The sequence below is a fragment of the Eumetopias jubatus genome, unplaced genomic scaffold (assembly GCF_037043125.1).
Source record: "Eumetopias jubatus isolate StellerSeaLion01/CBP00866 unplaced genomic scaffold, mEumJub1_p1.0 scaffold_7, whole genome shotgun sequence".
Classification (NCBI taxonomy): domain Eukaryota; kingdom Metazoa; phylum Chordata; class Mammalia; order Carnivora; family Otariidae; genus Eumetopias; species Eumetopias jubatus.
Genome location: NW_028274813.1, coordinates 59,053,434 through 59,069,164, shown reverse-complemented (window position 1 = coordinate 59,069,164; position 15,731 = coordinate 59,053,434). Strand labels below are relative to the sequence as shown.

Genomic DNA, 15,731 nt, shown 5'->3' with positions numbered 1-15,731 from the left:
GTGCTGTTGAATTCAGTTTGCTGGTATTTTTTTGAGTATTTTCCATTTGTATTAATCAGGGATATTGGGCTGCAGTTTTCTTTTCTTGTAGTGTGTGTGTGTGTGTGTGTGTGTGTGTGTGTGTGTACACATATACATACATATATACACATATATAAATAATGGAATATTAACTATAAAAAAGAAGGAAATTTTACCTTTTGTAAGTACATGGCTGGACCTTGGGACATTATGCAACATGACAGAGGAAGAGAAATACTGTCTGTTCTCATTTATATGAGGAATCCAAAAAAGCAGAACTTATAGAAACATAGAGTAGACAGTGGGGCTACAATGGAGAGGAGAGGACTGAGATGTTGGTCAGAGGGTACAAACTTCCAGTTATAGGATACATAAATTCTAGGGTTCCAATGTACAGCATGGTGACTATAACTAACAATACTGTATATACTTGAAAGTTGTTAAGAGAATAGATCTTAAATGCTATCACCACACAAAAACAATGGTAATTACGTGAGGGGGTGGAAGTGTTAACTAACCTTATTGTAGTAATCATTTCACAATATATACATGTATCATATCATCACACTGTATACCTTAAACTTACATATGTTATGTGTCAGTAATAGTTCAGTAAAAGTGGGAAAGAACCCCAAGCCTGTTCTGGCAGCTCTGCTTTATAATTATAGATTCTGTCAGTGATTCCTTCCTAAGTGTTTGACAGAGCTGCATATGGCCTCTTCGTGTAATTCATATCTAGTCAGCAAGTGGGGAGTATGAGTATCTTATGTTCTACTTTTTTTTCAGGCACATGTTTTCCTGAGATATATATATCACACCTTTTTTTTTCAGGCACATGTTTTCCTGAGCACGCTGTCTCTCTCTCTCTCTATATATATATCTCACACCTACAGACATATGTGCCTATATTTCTTGATATATACCTATATTATACATACATATATTCTACAGTCTATGTATTACCCTATTCTCTATTTTAATTATATAATAAGTTACATATAGTTTCTAGAGATGGGGAAGTATGATAAATTATGGAGGGTCAATATCTCTATTGTACTTTAGTATATCTTAAAGAATACAACTAGCTTGTGTGAAATTGTTATTTTTGGAATTTGAGCCTAACTTCACTATAAAGAAAAACATTTGTATAACAAATGATTATTTATTAACAAACTTAAATGCAGTTAATTTATTGACAATGGCTCAATAAGCTGGAAATGTTATATAAAAGGATTGGAACTAATCTCTTTTATTAATAATGAGTTGTTAGAATTTCAAGTACTAATGCATAGTTATTGCAAATTATTTATAATTATTAGTACATTATAATATTGATATTATTATTAAAAGTTAAGTTGATTCTCTGATGATTGGATAAAAATATTAGGCTGGAATTCTGTTCTTAAGCTTATAAATATTGAATTGAAAATATTGTAGAGGATACTTGAATACTATTGTATAGAAATTCAGTGTTGTTAAAGTGCTTTTGTGAAAATAGACTCACAAATTGGTTTTATAGGATAAGGCATTTTAAGAATTTTTACCCATTTTACCAATTCTTTTCATTAAGAGTAAAAGTAGAGTATGTACTTTATTTGAATATGTAAAAAGCATTGTCTTTTAATTAAGAATACATAAAATCACAGTTAATGCCTATCTACTTTATAGTGTTATTTTTAAGTAGCTAACAAAATGTCACATAACCAAATTATTGTACTTTGCTTTAACCAACTTACTATTAACTTTATAAGCTGACTTTGAAAAACATTAAGAATACAATTTAAAATTTTCAAACTACGTTAATAATAATTGTAACTGAATTAGTTTAAAACATATAGCAACTAGCTTGATTTTAAGTTTTTCTATCTTTGTTTCCTTGCTAATAAGAGAGTAAAATCTGCAGTTGAATTGAAGAAAGAGGAGGCCACAACTCCAATAAAGATTAAGGATGACATGCAAAGCAATATAAAAGACATGATATTTCAGAAAGCAAAGCAGTTGGAGCATTGGATGACTCAGCAAAATGAAACTGAGGAAACTTCTGAGAAAGAAAATATAGATACCATCTTAGATAACATGCAGGAGAGAAGAAGTTTGAGAAATCTGTCTCTCTCTCTCATTGAAGCATCTAAAAAAGCTGGCATTAGTTATATTGTTTATCCCAAGAAAAAGAAGATAAGACTGAAGAAAAGATTGAAGCGCAGTAAACTTACAGCCGTGTATGATGAATTAGCCAAGTCTCCAAAAGTTCTTAAAAGGTCTTGTTTAATCAATAATTGTTACAGTTTATGAAATGTATTGTGGTTTTGGTCTTAATCTTATAATTTCACTAACTGAAGTTGTTATTATTTTATTCAGCATTGAAAATATGTTAAAGTCTCAGCTAAAGGAGAATCCCTTGTTTTTTAATATATGGGTATTCAACAATAAAAAAATTTAAAAAAATATGGGTATTCAATAGTATAAATATATGACTGGTTTAAACTATATTTTAAAGTTGGGGCTGACTTAAGGACATGAAGTAAAACTAAGTCAATTTGATAGTTAAATGAAATCTTTCAATAGAAAGAAATAAAATCTAAGTTATTTTTATGAAGTGATTTAACACCAAAAAAACAACCTCTGCTCCAAACAAATATCACCCATTCAGAAGTTGAAATAGATGGCTGAGATTTAACTGTTTTCAAATTTGGACTTAATGAATTGAGTAATCTAGATAGACAAACTGTTTTTGTATGTTGTGTGAGCCCTTATTCAGGGATCAACATATAGAAATAATTTTTCTCCTTACTTAGAAGTAATAGTATCTAGCATGTTTAAAAATGTGTAAGGACATGGGGCACCTGAGTGCCTCAGTCGATTGAGCATCCAGCTTTTGATTTCTGCTCAGGTCATGATATCAGGGGCGTGAGATGGAGCCCGGCGTTGGACTCCCCACTTAGCAGGGAGTCTGCTTAAGAATCTCTCTCACCCTTTGCCCCTTGCCCTGTTTTCGTGATCTCTCTCTCTCTCTAAAGTAAATAAATAAATCTTAAAAAAATGTGCAAGAACCTAAGATGACAGCAACTGAAGTTCCAGGTATGCTCATATTTAAGTGTCCAGGGTGTAACTTTCTTATAACTGAAGGGTTGTGCAAAATAGTTTGCAAAAAGCTCTGGGCTTTATTTCTCTTTAGATATCCTCAGATGACAAAGAATTCATTAAATTTATTCCTTTTTGAAAAGTAAAGACTTTCCCGTTGATAAGAGAGTCATAAGTGTTTTTGTTTACTTCATTATTATAAAGACTTGCTGGTTCTGAAAAACGGTTAAATTAATGATGTTTTGGTATGGTGGCTTATTGTCCCTGAAAAGACTTGGGAACAGCCTATGTAAGCATGGTGGAACAGAGACCGACCCTAGGGGAGGATGCCATTTGAGTCCTGAGTACCCTACACACTACTTATGCTTGAGTTTTCCCTGCAACAAAAATGTGTTTTTGTTAGCTCATCTTTAGAAGACTTCAGATAGGTTTTTCCTAAGTTGACAAATGTTTTTGATAAGAACCAGAAATTTGCTTATACATTTTTGATATATTTGCTGATTTCAAAGCATATGAATCTTTAATGTCCTAGAGAGGATAAAACACTGCACCATTTTGGCCATGACCTAAGTGACTTCTGTCTCTCTAAAGGATATAAGCAGGTGAAACACTATTTTTGTCTGGAATTTTACTTCATTCTCATTCTTTATCACTTTGACTATAAGGAGATTTATTTGCCTTTTAACAACTGAATTTGATATTTGTATATATTGCCAACAGGTGTAATAGGATGAACCTTTTGGTGGACGCAGTAAAATAAACTATGGGAGTATTTGGCTAGGATAATATATTAGTACAGCTTTCCTAACTTCTTTTTAAAAAATCTTAATCTAAACTAATTTAATGTAAAAGTGTAGCTATGAAAAAACTGTTATTTTAAAACAAGTTTATGTAGAAACTTTAAAAAATAATTTTATTCCTATAGTTTGAGATCTTTTTTCACTAATCTTATTGTGGTTAAAACAGAATTATCCTTCTTACCATTTTATATCTGACCTTTAAGCTTGTTTAATCATCCTCATTCTTGCTGGCTCCCTTAAATGGTTAAAAACAGACTGTGTATGTACTCATATATCAAGTCAAAGCTTGACTGTGGAAAGTAACTCCTGCCAAAGTCTATTTGAGCTAAACCCAGACCCATGCATTTTCTGTCAGTCCCCAGTTCTATAGGTTACCCCTGTTGCCTGGCCCCTCATCTAGGTCTTGATGGGATGCCATGTGTCTGCAGTAACTGTTGCTTTACCATTTCTCTGGAAGTTTCTCTCTGCTTTGGTCTCTGAGCCCAATATTGGTGGACCAGCCAGTCAGTGACTAGCAGAGACCTTCTTCACCAGCTCACTGTTGTGGCAGGTAGCTGTGTTTGTTGATGGGGCTCCTGGCCCACCTTGACTCCCTTGTACTCATTGCCTTCTCTCTGACCTGGACTTCCATGAATTGTTAGCCTCTCAGATCTCTGCAAATGTTCTGTCTTCCAGGATTGAGTAACATACTTGATCTGAGATCCAGGCCAGCCCCTTTGCTACTGGCTCTCCTATTTCTGTGAATGCATTGCCTTCTTCCCTTTCTAGAATAAGTCAGGCCATGGTCCTGACTTCCACTATCAAAACTTCCAAACTTGACTAGCTACTGAAAGTGAATCTGTAGTCTCAGTTCTGATTTTCTTGGCTCATCTTGCCACTGCTACACCCCCAAGAGAGGCAGAATTTATTTCCCCCACAAGCAGAGATGACTTATTTTCCTTGTGCTGTTAATCTGTAATTTCCCTGATGGTCTGGTATTGCTTTTGATATACTACCTTTGTGGATGGTGGTATAGGATGGAATGGGGCAGCTATAGAGATTTCCACTTGATCCTTACTACTATTATCTTCTTCAGTATATAGTTTATGCAGTTATGAAGTTGATTCATTCCTACTACACATTCTAGGACTAGGGAAATTATCTCAGAATGGGTCCATGTCTCACTAGATTCTGTTAGATGGTTTCAGGCCAAGATTTTTTGTATCACTTGACCATCATAATTCCCTAATTTGGAGTGGCATCCACAATGGGTATCTGTGGATCAGCATAAGTTTAGGGTATCTAATAATTCCCAGGAGGTTTGGGTGTTTCCTCTTTCCTAGACCTCTGGAAACTTTTGGGGAAAATTCCTTAAATACATCAAGGCCACATTGCAAGATCCTTTCTCAGCGGAACCTGGTCTGGCCTTCCTGTCAGGTGAGAGGTTTTAGATATGAACTGGCTGAGGTCTGAGAGCTGCATAAGAGGTTGTAAAACCCCACTATAGCTGGTTAGGCTTATGCCCAGAAGACCTAAAAGTTCTTCATCTGTGTAAGTCAAAGAACACCTTAGCAGGCTGCCCATCTACCTCACTTTCTAAGGATTTGCAGTCATTTAGTTATTGCCACAGATCCCTATAACTTCAAATTCTGTCTGGAGCACCTAGGTGGCTCAGTTGGTTAGGTGTCACACTCTTGGTTGTGGCTCAGGTCCTGATCTCATGGGTCTTGAGATCATGCCCCACATTGGGCTCTGCACTCAGGAGTGTGCTTGGATATTCTCTCTCTCTGCCCCTTCCCCTGCTCTCTTTCTTTCTCAAATAAATAAATAAATAAATAAATAAATAAATAAATAAATCTTTAAAACAATTCTGTCCACCAAATCTCACTAGAAATCTATACCAGAAATGTGTATTTAACGAGTCTTCCAGGTGACTGATGCTAAAGTTTGGGGATCGGGGCGCCTGGGTGGCTCAGTTGGTTAAACTGCTGCCTTCAGCTCAGGTCATGATCCCAGGGTCCTGGGATCGAACCCCACATCGGGCTCCCTGCTCATGCAGGAAGCCTGCTTCTCCCTCTGCCTGCCGCTCCCCCTGCTTGTGCTCTCTCCCTCTCTCTCGCTATCTCTCTCTGTGTGTCAAATAAATAAAATAAAAAAAAAATCTTAAAAAAAATAAAGTTTGGGGATCACTCAGAGTATACCTGGAAGTTCTAGCAAGGCTGCACTGGTTAGGGCTAGCAGCCACCGATCCAAGGCCACCTATGTGGAAGAGGTATGCAGGAGGCGGATCGGTGGTAGTTGTAGCTCCATGAAAGGATTCAGGAGGTCACAGCTGAGTGATTTTGGGGAGTGCTTAAATTAGATTTAATATAGCATATGAAGCAATGTCTCAGTGTACTCACTGAAAGATATCTATACAAGAGAGTTTGAGTCTCTCAGACTGGGGAATCTGACAGTCCCTCAACCAATCTCTTCTGTTAAGAGAAGATGAGTGGAATTTGGAGATTCAAAATTGTCAGCCTCATTCATGCTTGCTCAAATATTCACATCTTATATTTCAGTTTCCTACTCCTTTCCTAGTAGCTTCATTACCTTGGTATACAAGGTTTAGGGAATTTGGGTATTTAATAGGTACTGTTCTTCTCTTTTGGTCTGAAGTAAAATGATTCCACAATTTTTATAATCATTATTATTATCCTCATGACTAAGTGGTAGCTATTTGATTTCCTGATACCTTGCCTTCCACCTGAACACCATCCCCTGCTAACACTGATGATAATTTGAGGAGCTTCGATAGTACCACATACCATGGATTATTTGTGTCCTATTTGATCCTGGCAAGAAGTTTATCCTAGGATCCTTCTGTGTATTTCCTGAGTCTACCTCTGGTACCAATTATTTTATCAGTCAGGGTGCCAGTAAAGAGCACTCTCAATTTAGGATAATTCTAGGAAAGTATAATAAAAGGACAATTTACAAAGATGTCAGGGCAGGGAAACCACAAATGATAATGTAGTATCCTAGGGCTAAAAATAACAGAGCCATTTTCTACTCCTAAGGCTGAGAGGACAAAAAGTAGGAGTGATTACCAGAACCTTCAAGAGGAATTGTGTAGAAAGGTTTTCCTTAAAAAAAGTAGTGATCTTTGGTCATTTGATCTTTGGTCAAGGATGATAGCCAGTTTCAGGCAACCCTTCAGGAGGGAACCAGAGGAATAAATACCTTGATTTCACTCTCCAACTTACCTCTTTGGGATTTCTAATTGGACATACCCAATTAGAAGACAGAGAATAAGGGATCTTATGGATGTAATCTGTACAGATTAGTCCCCTGGGCAGAAGGCAAAGTGGAGAGGGTAGAGATGAATGTGGAGGTGGAAATGTCCATTGAAAGCATATTAGGTATTCATTAATTTCATAGTCTGCTAAAGACGGGTGAAGTCTGGGATGTTAATTTAGTAGTTTACTGTCTAGTCAAATCTTCCCTTCTTCCCATTTCCTCAAGTTCCTGTGCTCTCCAACCTCTTGGATGGCATTTCCTTTCTTACATCAGTTTACCTCCTCAATTCCCCACTGTAATTTCTCTGGTTGGGGGTAGGGGTGTAAATTAAATCTGAAAGGAGCATCAGCACCTTATTTCAGTACTGTAAAAAGGCTACATCTTTAGATAACAATCGTCTGCTTTAATAAACTCTATAGAGTTTCTATATAGATTCTTCATATGGTGTTACAGTTTTGATGAACAGGAGGACTTGGTTTGCATAAAAATAGCATGTAATTTTATTTTAATAATAGAGAAATAGTAATTTCATGTGTGGCTGAATTGATTTATTGATTATAAAAATAATTATATTTCTGTAATTTAAAAAATCACTCTTTTAATAACTAGATCAACATCTCATGGAATCCTTCCTGGACAGAAGAAATATTTACTCAAAGTTCCATTATATGAACGTAAAATTCTTTGTCCCAGTCTACCTATGTGTTTAAATTTTGATGAATTTGTCCAAAGTAAGGGAGGAATTCCAGAAAATTGTGACCTTCGAACATGGGCTCTTGATATGTTCTGTTATCATAAACATCAGAAGACAACCACAGAAAAGAAAGTTATTAAAATATCTATCCATGAAAGCTTGTCTGAAAGAATGAAAGAACCACCAAAAATAGAATTGAGTGATTCTTTGAAGTCTAGTCTTTCTCCAGAAGTTATTAAACATTATGAATCCGAAGTGGAGATCTTGACTAAAGAAATAAATGATAAGAAAAAATATCCTGCATTTGCATATTGTAGGCGTGGAGCTATTTATAGGAAACTGGGAAAGTTACAGAGTGCCATGAAAGATTTACAGGAAGTAAGTTTTATTTAATCAGAATAACAATATTAACAATTTAAACTTATATTTATAATTATAATCCTATCTATGTAATAATTTATATAATAATTTCTACTAGAATTTTGAACCATGAATATTTGCAGTATACATGTGGGATTGTGAAATTATAATTATTGGCATTTTCAATAATTGATATTAAAAACACTACATTTTGTCAGATTGGGAGGTATCATTTTATACTATATACATAGAAAGCCACTTGGATCAATAGTGTTTGCAAAATTTATTTGATAGGATATTTTCCTTTAATAAAACAACTTTAATTCAATTTATATACATATATTTTCTAGGCTATATTTTTGGAGCCATTGTTTCTCAATGCCTATTGGCACCGACATTTCATTTATCTTTTCCAAGACAAAATTAATGAAGCTTTGGATGATTTGAATTATATAAATAAACATAATAAAAATAATGCAGGTGGGTTGTCTGCGCATTTATATTACTTATATCTTTACCTAAGCTTTGGTCATTTAGTGGTGTTATAAAGATATATAAGTTAATAGATGTAAGTCTCCAAAAATGGTTGTAGCTTTAAAAGTTAAATTTACTCTTGATATTGTATATATTGGACTAGTATGATCTTATACTATTTCCAAAATACTCACCATGCTTTGAAAGGCTAATGTCCTTGTATACATTATAATAAATTTGTTCCTACTGCTCATCCCACAAGAAGGATATGAACTTAGAAATTTTAGTTATGTACATGATTCATAAAGCTTTTCTTGACCACAAATCTCTGAAGCATTGTAGTGTTCCATGACTTCTTAGTTGGATGGAATCTGTACATTTGCCTTTATGTACCATCCTCTAACCAGCTTGAATGGAACCCAGAAACATAGAGCTTTTTGGGAATGAGAAAATGTCACATTCATCTTTGTATCCCCAGCATACACAACATAGCCCTAGAATATAACTTGAGCTTCATAAATATTTTTTGATCTATGCCTATTTCTGCCAAAGCCCATACATTTTTGTTTTACTATAAACATTAAAAGAGTATGAAACACTTTAGATATGCAAAAAGGTAAAAGGTAATTTTTGTTACCTAGGATTGAAATTGAATATACTTTTAACTATAATGAGTATTTATCAGCCTTTGAGAGCAAGTTCTGCATTGTTGAAGTAGAAAAACAAAACCCTGAGATGAAATGGTTAAGAAAGTATAATAGAGAGACATTATTCTAAGACTACATTTTTAGAGGGCAAGGGATTAAAATTTTCAGAGTTAATAAAAGGACTGTAACACTAAATTTTACCTTTTTAATTTACTTTAGAGGCATACTTGTCAAAGGCGGAAATTTTCAGGAGAAGAAAAGACATTACTTTAGCAATTCTAAACTATACCCAGGCAATTAAGTGCAAGCCCATGGATGCTGATATATATTTCAGGAGGGGTGAGATGTATGAAATATCAAACAAAGTACTGGCCATTGATGACTTTTCTAAAGTAAGCTGTATTACATATAATGCTGACATTTATATATTTTAGATCATGATAGTCTCATCCTGATATTATAGCAAATCATTGAAATTCTTTTATATACGTTATATAATCAAAACTAATTTATTATGTTAGGACCTAGAGCACTCAGTACTGGGATTGATATTAACACTATGTCAATGATTTTTCTAAATTATTAGTGAATGAATGAATTTACGTCAAAGAGTTGGGTGTGGGAGCATTGAGACAACTCTGGGAGGGAGGGGGCATGACTTTTCCAGCTCTCTCCTCTTGAAGCATGAAATAGTGGCTAGAGAAACTTTTGAAAATTGCTTCTTCCCTTCAAACAAGAGAGAAACTTATTTTCTACTTCTTACTCTTGAGACATGGCTGATTCTCTTCTGCAGCAAACCTATCTGCTCTTAAAGAAGCTGTGCTCATTGGCTCTTTCATTCATTCACTCACAAATATTTATCAACTAAGGCGCTATATAATGTAGTGGATAAATGTTGGTGAATAAATTAGGGAATCGATTCCATTTACAATAGCACCAAAAACCATAAGATACCTTGGAATAAACCTAACCAAAGACGTAAAGGATCTATACTCTAGAAACTACAGAACACTTATGAAAGAAATTGAAGAAGACACAAAAATAGGGAAAAATAGTCCATGCTCCTGGATTGGAAGAATAAACATTGTTAAAATGTCTATGCTGCCCAGAGCAATCTATACTTTCAAAGCCATCCTGATCAAAATACCAATGGCATTTTTCAAAGTGCTGGAACAAACAATCCTAAAATTTGTATGAAACCAGAAAAGACCCTGAGTCGCCAAGGAAATGTTAAAAAAGAAAAACAAAGCTGGGGGCATCACGTTGCCTGATCTCAAGCTATATTACAAAGCTGTGATCACCAAGACAGCATGGTACTGGCACAAAAACAGACACATAGATCAGTGGAACAGAATAGAGAGCCCACATATGGACCCTCAACTCCATGGTCAACCAATCTTTGACAAAGCAGGAAAAAATATGCAAGGGAAAAAAAGACAGTCTCTTCAATAAATTGTGCTGGGAAAATTGGACAGCTATATACAGAGGACTGAAACTTGACCATTCTCGTACACCATACACAAAGATAAACTCTAAGTGGATGAAAGACCTCGGTGTGAGACAGGAATCCATCAAAATCCTAGAGGGGAACATAGGCAGTAACCTCTTCGACATTGGCCACAGCAACTTCTTTCAAGACCCGTCTCCAAAGGCAAGGGAAACAAAAGTGAAAATGAACTTTTGGGACTTCAAGATAAAAAGCTTCTGCACAGCAAAGGAAACAGTCAACAAAACAAAGAGGCAACCCATGGAATGGGAGAAGATATTCGCAAATAACACTACAAATAAAGGGCTGGTATCTAAGATCTACAAAGAACTTCTCAAACTCAATACCCAAAAAACAAATAATCAAGTCAAAAAACGGACAGAAGACATGAACAGACACTTCTCCAAAGAACACACAGGAATGGCTAACAGACACATGAAAAAATGTTCAACATCATTAGCCATCAGGGAAATTCAAATCAAAACCACATTGCGATACCACCTTACACCAGTTAGAATGGAAAAAATTGACAAGGCAAGAAACAACAAGTGTTGGAGAGGTTGTGGAGAAAGGGGGACCCTCTTACACTGTTGGTGGGAATGCAAGCTGGTATAGCCACTCTGGAAAACAGTATGGAGGTTCCTCAAAAAGTTAAAAAATGGAGCTACCCTATGACCCAGCAATTGCACTACTGGGTATTTATCCCAAAGATACAGATGTAGTGAAAAGAAGGGCCACATGCACCCCAATGTTCATAGCAGCAATGCCACAATAGCCAAACTGTGGAAGGAGCTGAGATGCCCTTCAACACATGAATGGGTAAAGAAGATGTGGTCCATATATATACAATGGAATATTACTCAGCATTCAGGAAGGATGAATACCCACCATTTGCATTGACATGGATGGAACTGGAGGAGATTATGCTGAGTGAAATAAGCAGAGAAAGACAATTATTGGGGCGCCTGGGTGGCTCAGTCGTTAAGCGTCTGCCTTCGGCTCAGGTCATGGTCCCAGGGTCCTGGGATTGAGCCCCACATCGGGCTCCCTGCTCGGCGGAAAGCCTGCTTCTCCCTCTCCCACTCCCCCTGCTTGCGTTCCCTCTCTTGCTGGGTCTCTCTCTGTCAAATAAATAAATAAATAAAATCTTAAAAAAAAAAAAGAAAGGCAATTATATGGTTTCACTTATTTGTGGAACATAAGGAATAGCACGGAGGGCGTTAGGAGAAGGAAGGGAAAAATGAAAGGGGGTGGGAAATTGGAGGGAGAGATGAACCATGAGAGACTCTGGACCCTGGAACAAACTGAGGGTTTCAGAGGGGAGGGGGTTGGGGATGGGTCAGCCTGGTGATGGGTATGAAGGAGGGCACGTACTGCAGGGAGCACTGGGTGTTATGCACAAACAATGAATCATGGAACACTACATCAAAACTAATGATGTAATGTATGGTGACTAACATAACATAATAAAAAATACATGTTTCTTGCTACATGGAGCCTATAGTTAAAAGGACAGATATTAAAGAAATAAATACATACATAAATGCATAGTTAAAATTTATGATGAGTGCCATGAAGGAAATAAAGATGATGGGGGTGTTAAGAGAATTTAATTATATATTTATATTGGGGAATATCAGGGAATTCCCTTGAAGAAGTAAACTTTTAGCTGAACTGTACTTTGAGGCTAGCGTCAGGCAAAATATTCCCCTCATTGCAGCAGAATTGTAATCTTCATCTCCCGACTTCGCTCTAAATTCTAGTTTGTAGTACAATTGAGTATTTAAAAGTTATTGAAATAATTTAGCTTTTCCATGTTCCCAACTGCCCTGTTTCTTTTTTTTTAACTTTATTATGTTATGTTAGTCACCATACATCATTAGTTTTTTTTTATTGTATTATGTTATGTTAATCACCATACATTACATCATTAGTTTTTGATGTAGTGATCCATGATTCATTGTTTGTGCATAACACCCAGTGCTCCATTCAGTACGTGCCCTCTTTAATACCCATCACCAGGCTGACCCATCCCCCACCCCCCGCCCCTCTAGAACCCTCAGTTTGTTTCTCAGAGTCCATAGTCTCTCATGGTTCATTTCTCCCTCCAATTTCCCCCCCTTCATTTTTCCCTTCCTTCTCCTAATGTTCTCCATGCTATTCCTATGTTCCACAAGTAAGTGAAACCATATGGTAATTGACTTTCTCTGCTTGATTTATTTCACTTAGCATAATCCCCTCCAGTCCCATCCGTGTTGGTGTAAGAGTTGGGTATTCATCCTTTCTGATGGCTGAGTGATATTCCATTGTATATATGGACCACATCTTCTTTATCCATTCATCTGTTGAAGGGAATCTCAGCTCTTTCCAGAGTTTGGCTATTGTGGACATTGCTGCTATGAACATTGGGGTGCATACGGCCATTCTTTTCACTACATCTATGTCTTTGGGGTAAATATCCAGTAGTGCAATTGCTAGGTCATAGGGTAGCTCTATTTTTAATTTTCTGAGGTACCTCCACACTGTGTTCCAAAGGGGCTGTACCAACTTGCATTCCCACCAACAGTGTAAGAGGGTTTCCCTTTCTCCACAAGCTCTCCAACATTTGTTGTTTCTTGCCTTCTCAATTTTAACGGGTGTAAGGTGGTATCTCAGTGCAGTTTTGATTTGAATTTCCCTGATGGCTAATGATGATGAACATTTTTTCATGTGTCTGTTAGCCATTTGTATGTGTTCTTTGGAGAAGTGTCTGTTCATGTCTTCTGCCCATTTTTTGACTTGATTATTTGTTTTTTGGGTGTTGAGCTTGAGAAGTTCTTTATAGATCTTGGATACCGGCCCTTTATCTGTAGTGTCATTTGCAAATATCTTCTCACATTCTGTGGGTTGCCTCTTTGTTTTGCCCAGATATGGACCCTCAACTCTATGGTCAACTAATCTTCGACAAAGCAGGAAAAAATATGCAATGGAAAAAAGACAGTCTCTTCAATAAATGGTGCTGGGAAAATTGGACAGCCACATGCAGAAGTATGAAACTCTACCATTCTCTAACACCATACACAAAGATAAACTCTAAATGGATGTAAGACCTCAATGTGAGACAGGAATCCATTGAAATCCTAGAGGAGACCATAGGCAGTAACTTCTTTGACATCAGCCACAGCAACTTCTTTCAAGATACATATCCAAAGCTAGTGAAACAAAAGCAAAAATGAACTTTAGGACTTCATCAAGATGAAAAGCTTCTGCACAGCAAAGGAAACAGCCAACTGCCCTGTTTCTTAATCCATGATGGTTAACCACATACTTGACATTCTTTTGCTTCAGGAGAAGATCGTAAGTTTTGATCACTTCTAATTTAGAAGTGACCAAAAATCTCTTTTGAAAATATTGAAATCATTAGATTATCTATTCCTGTTCATTTCCTCCATGCATTGACTAATGCAGCCACTTGAGGTCAAACAAGCTTCAAAATCTTTAGTTATTTTTTCCCCTTCCTGTTTTAAAAATACTCAGTAGTCCTTGTGCTTCACTTTTTCACCCCCACTGTCAATAGGCAAGAAGTTTACAACGGAGGACACGATGATTTAGTCTGTTTGCTCTTGCCTTGTATGTCAATGTGAAATGAATAAACCAGTACCAATTCATTTCTTTTCACCATTTTAGGGACTAGATTAATACATATTTGATTTGATTGAATCAGCCTTGATGTGTCTAATATGTGTCATCTTTAATTAGGATAAATGCTGTGATCTATCATATCTTGTTTTTTAAAAGATTTTATTTATTTATTTGAGAGAGAGAGAGAGAGAGAGATAATGCAAGAGAGCAGGGGGAGGGGCAGAGGGAGAGGGAGAGAGAGAATGTTAAGCAGACTCTGTACTGAGTGTGGAGCCCGACTCGGGGCTTGATCCTATGACCCTGAGATCATGACCTGAGCCGAAATCAAGAGTCAGACGCTTAACTGATGGAGTCACCCACGCACTCCAAAGAAGATTAATCAGTAAAAAGTTCAGTGGGCAAAAGCCTTGGCTTCTTATATATGCTGTTTTTTTTTTTTCTCCCTCAGAAAACCTCCCCTTTTTAGAATTTGATGATAAATGTTCTTCCTAAAGACATGGTCTTTAAAAATTTATTTATTTATTTGAGAGAGAGAGAGAGAGTGAGCGAATGAGCGCCCCACTTGGGCTGGATCTCACAACCCTCAGATCATGAGCTGAGCTGAAACCAAGAGTCAAATGCTTAACAGACTGTGCCACCAAGGCACCTCTAAAGACGTGGTCTTTAAATGCAAATTTGAATGTTAGGCATCTTAAAGTAGTTTGCTTTTATGTAATCTGAAGTTTAAAAATGTAGTTGCAGTACATTTAATTTGCTATGAGATTATATACTTTTCTTGTGTTTTTTGTTTTTTTATAATGTGCTATGTTTTTGTGCCTCCCTTCTACCCCCCATGTAGTGTATTTTTTATGATCCCAAAAGAACAGATGCATTATTGAAACGTGGGATGTTTCACTATGAAAATGAAAACTGGATTTCAGCCATACAAGATTTTACAGCTCTGTTAAATATAGATCCCCAAAATTCTCAAGCCAGGTAAGAATTATTTTAGATGTGATTTTTGAAATTATTATTTTTTTAAAAGTTCATTCCCAGGAAAGAAAATTGCTTGAAATACATCAGACAGCTCTTTAGAAATAGTGAAATCAATTTTCACTGCTACCAGTGAATGAAAATCTTTAACTATATCCTAACAGTAGTGGGTAATTTAATTTAATAGGCATAAAGTGGCAATTTAGAGTGGTTTCATTTGTATTTCCTAAATGCTAGTTACATTATCAATTTTTAAAATATTGACCTATATTTTTTTCTTTAAATTTCTTTTCATATTCTTTGTATTCACTGAGCAG

The 15,731-nt window shown here is 36.2% G+C and overlaps 1 protein-coding gene across 1 annotated transcript in view; it reads left to right on the top strand.

The window, feature by feature from the left end:
* The window catches only part of TTC6 (tetratricopeptide repeat domain 6), a 192,799-nt gene that overhangs the window by 120,796 nt on the left and 56,272 nt on the right, over window positions 1–15,731 (top strand). Inside the window, exons 10-14 of the mRNA XM_088025049.1 lie at window positions 1,909–2,279; window positions 7,770–8,232; window positions 8,565–8,694; window positions 9,555–9,727; window positions 15,281–15,417. Coding sequence (XP_087881175.1) covers window positions 1,909–2,279; window positions 7,770–8,232; window positions 8,565–8,694; window positions 9,555–9,727; window positions 15,281–15,417 — 1,274 coding nt within the window. The remainder of the gene's footprint in view (window positions 1–1,908; window positions 2,280–7,769; window positions 8,233–8,564; window positions 8,695–9,554; window positions 9,728–15,280; window positions 15,418–15,731) is intronic.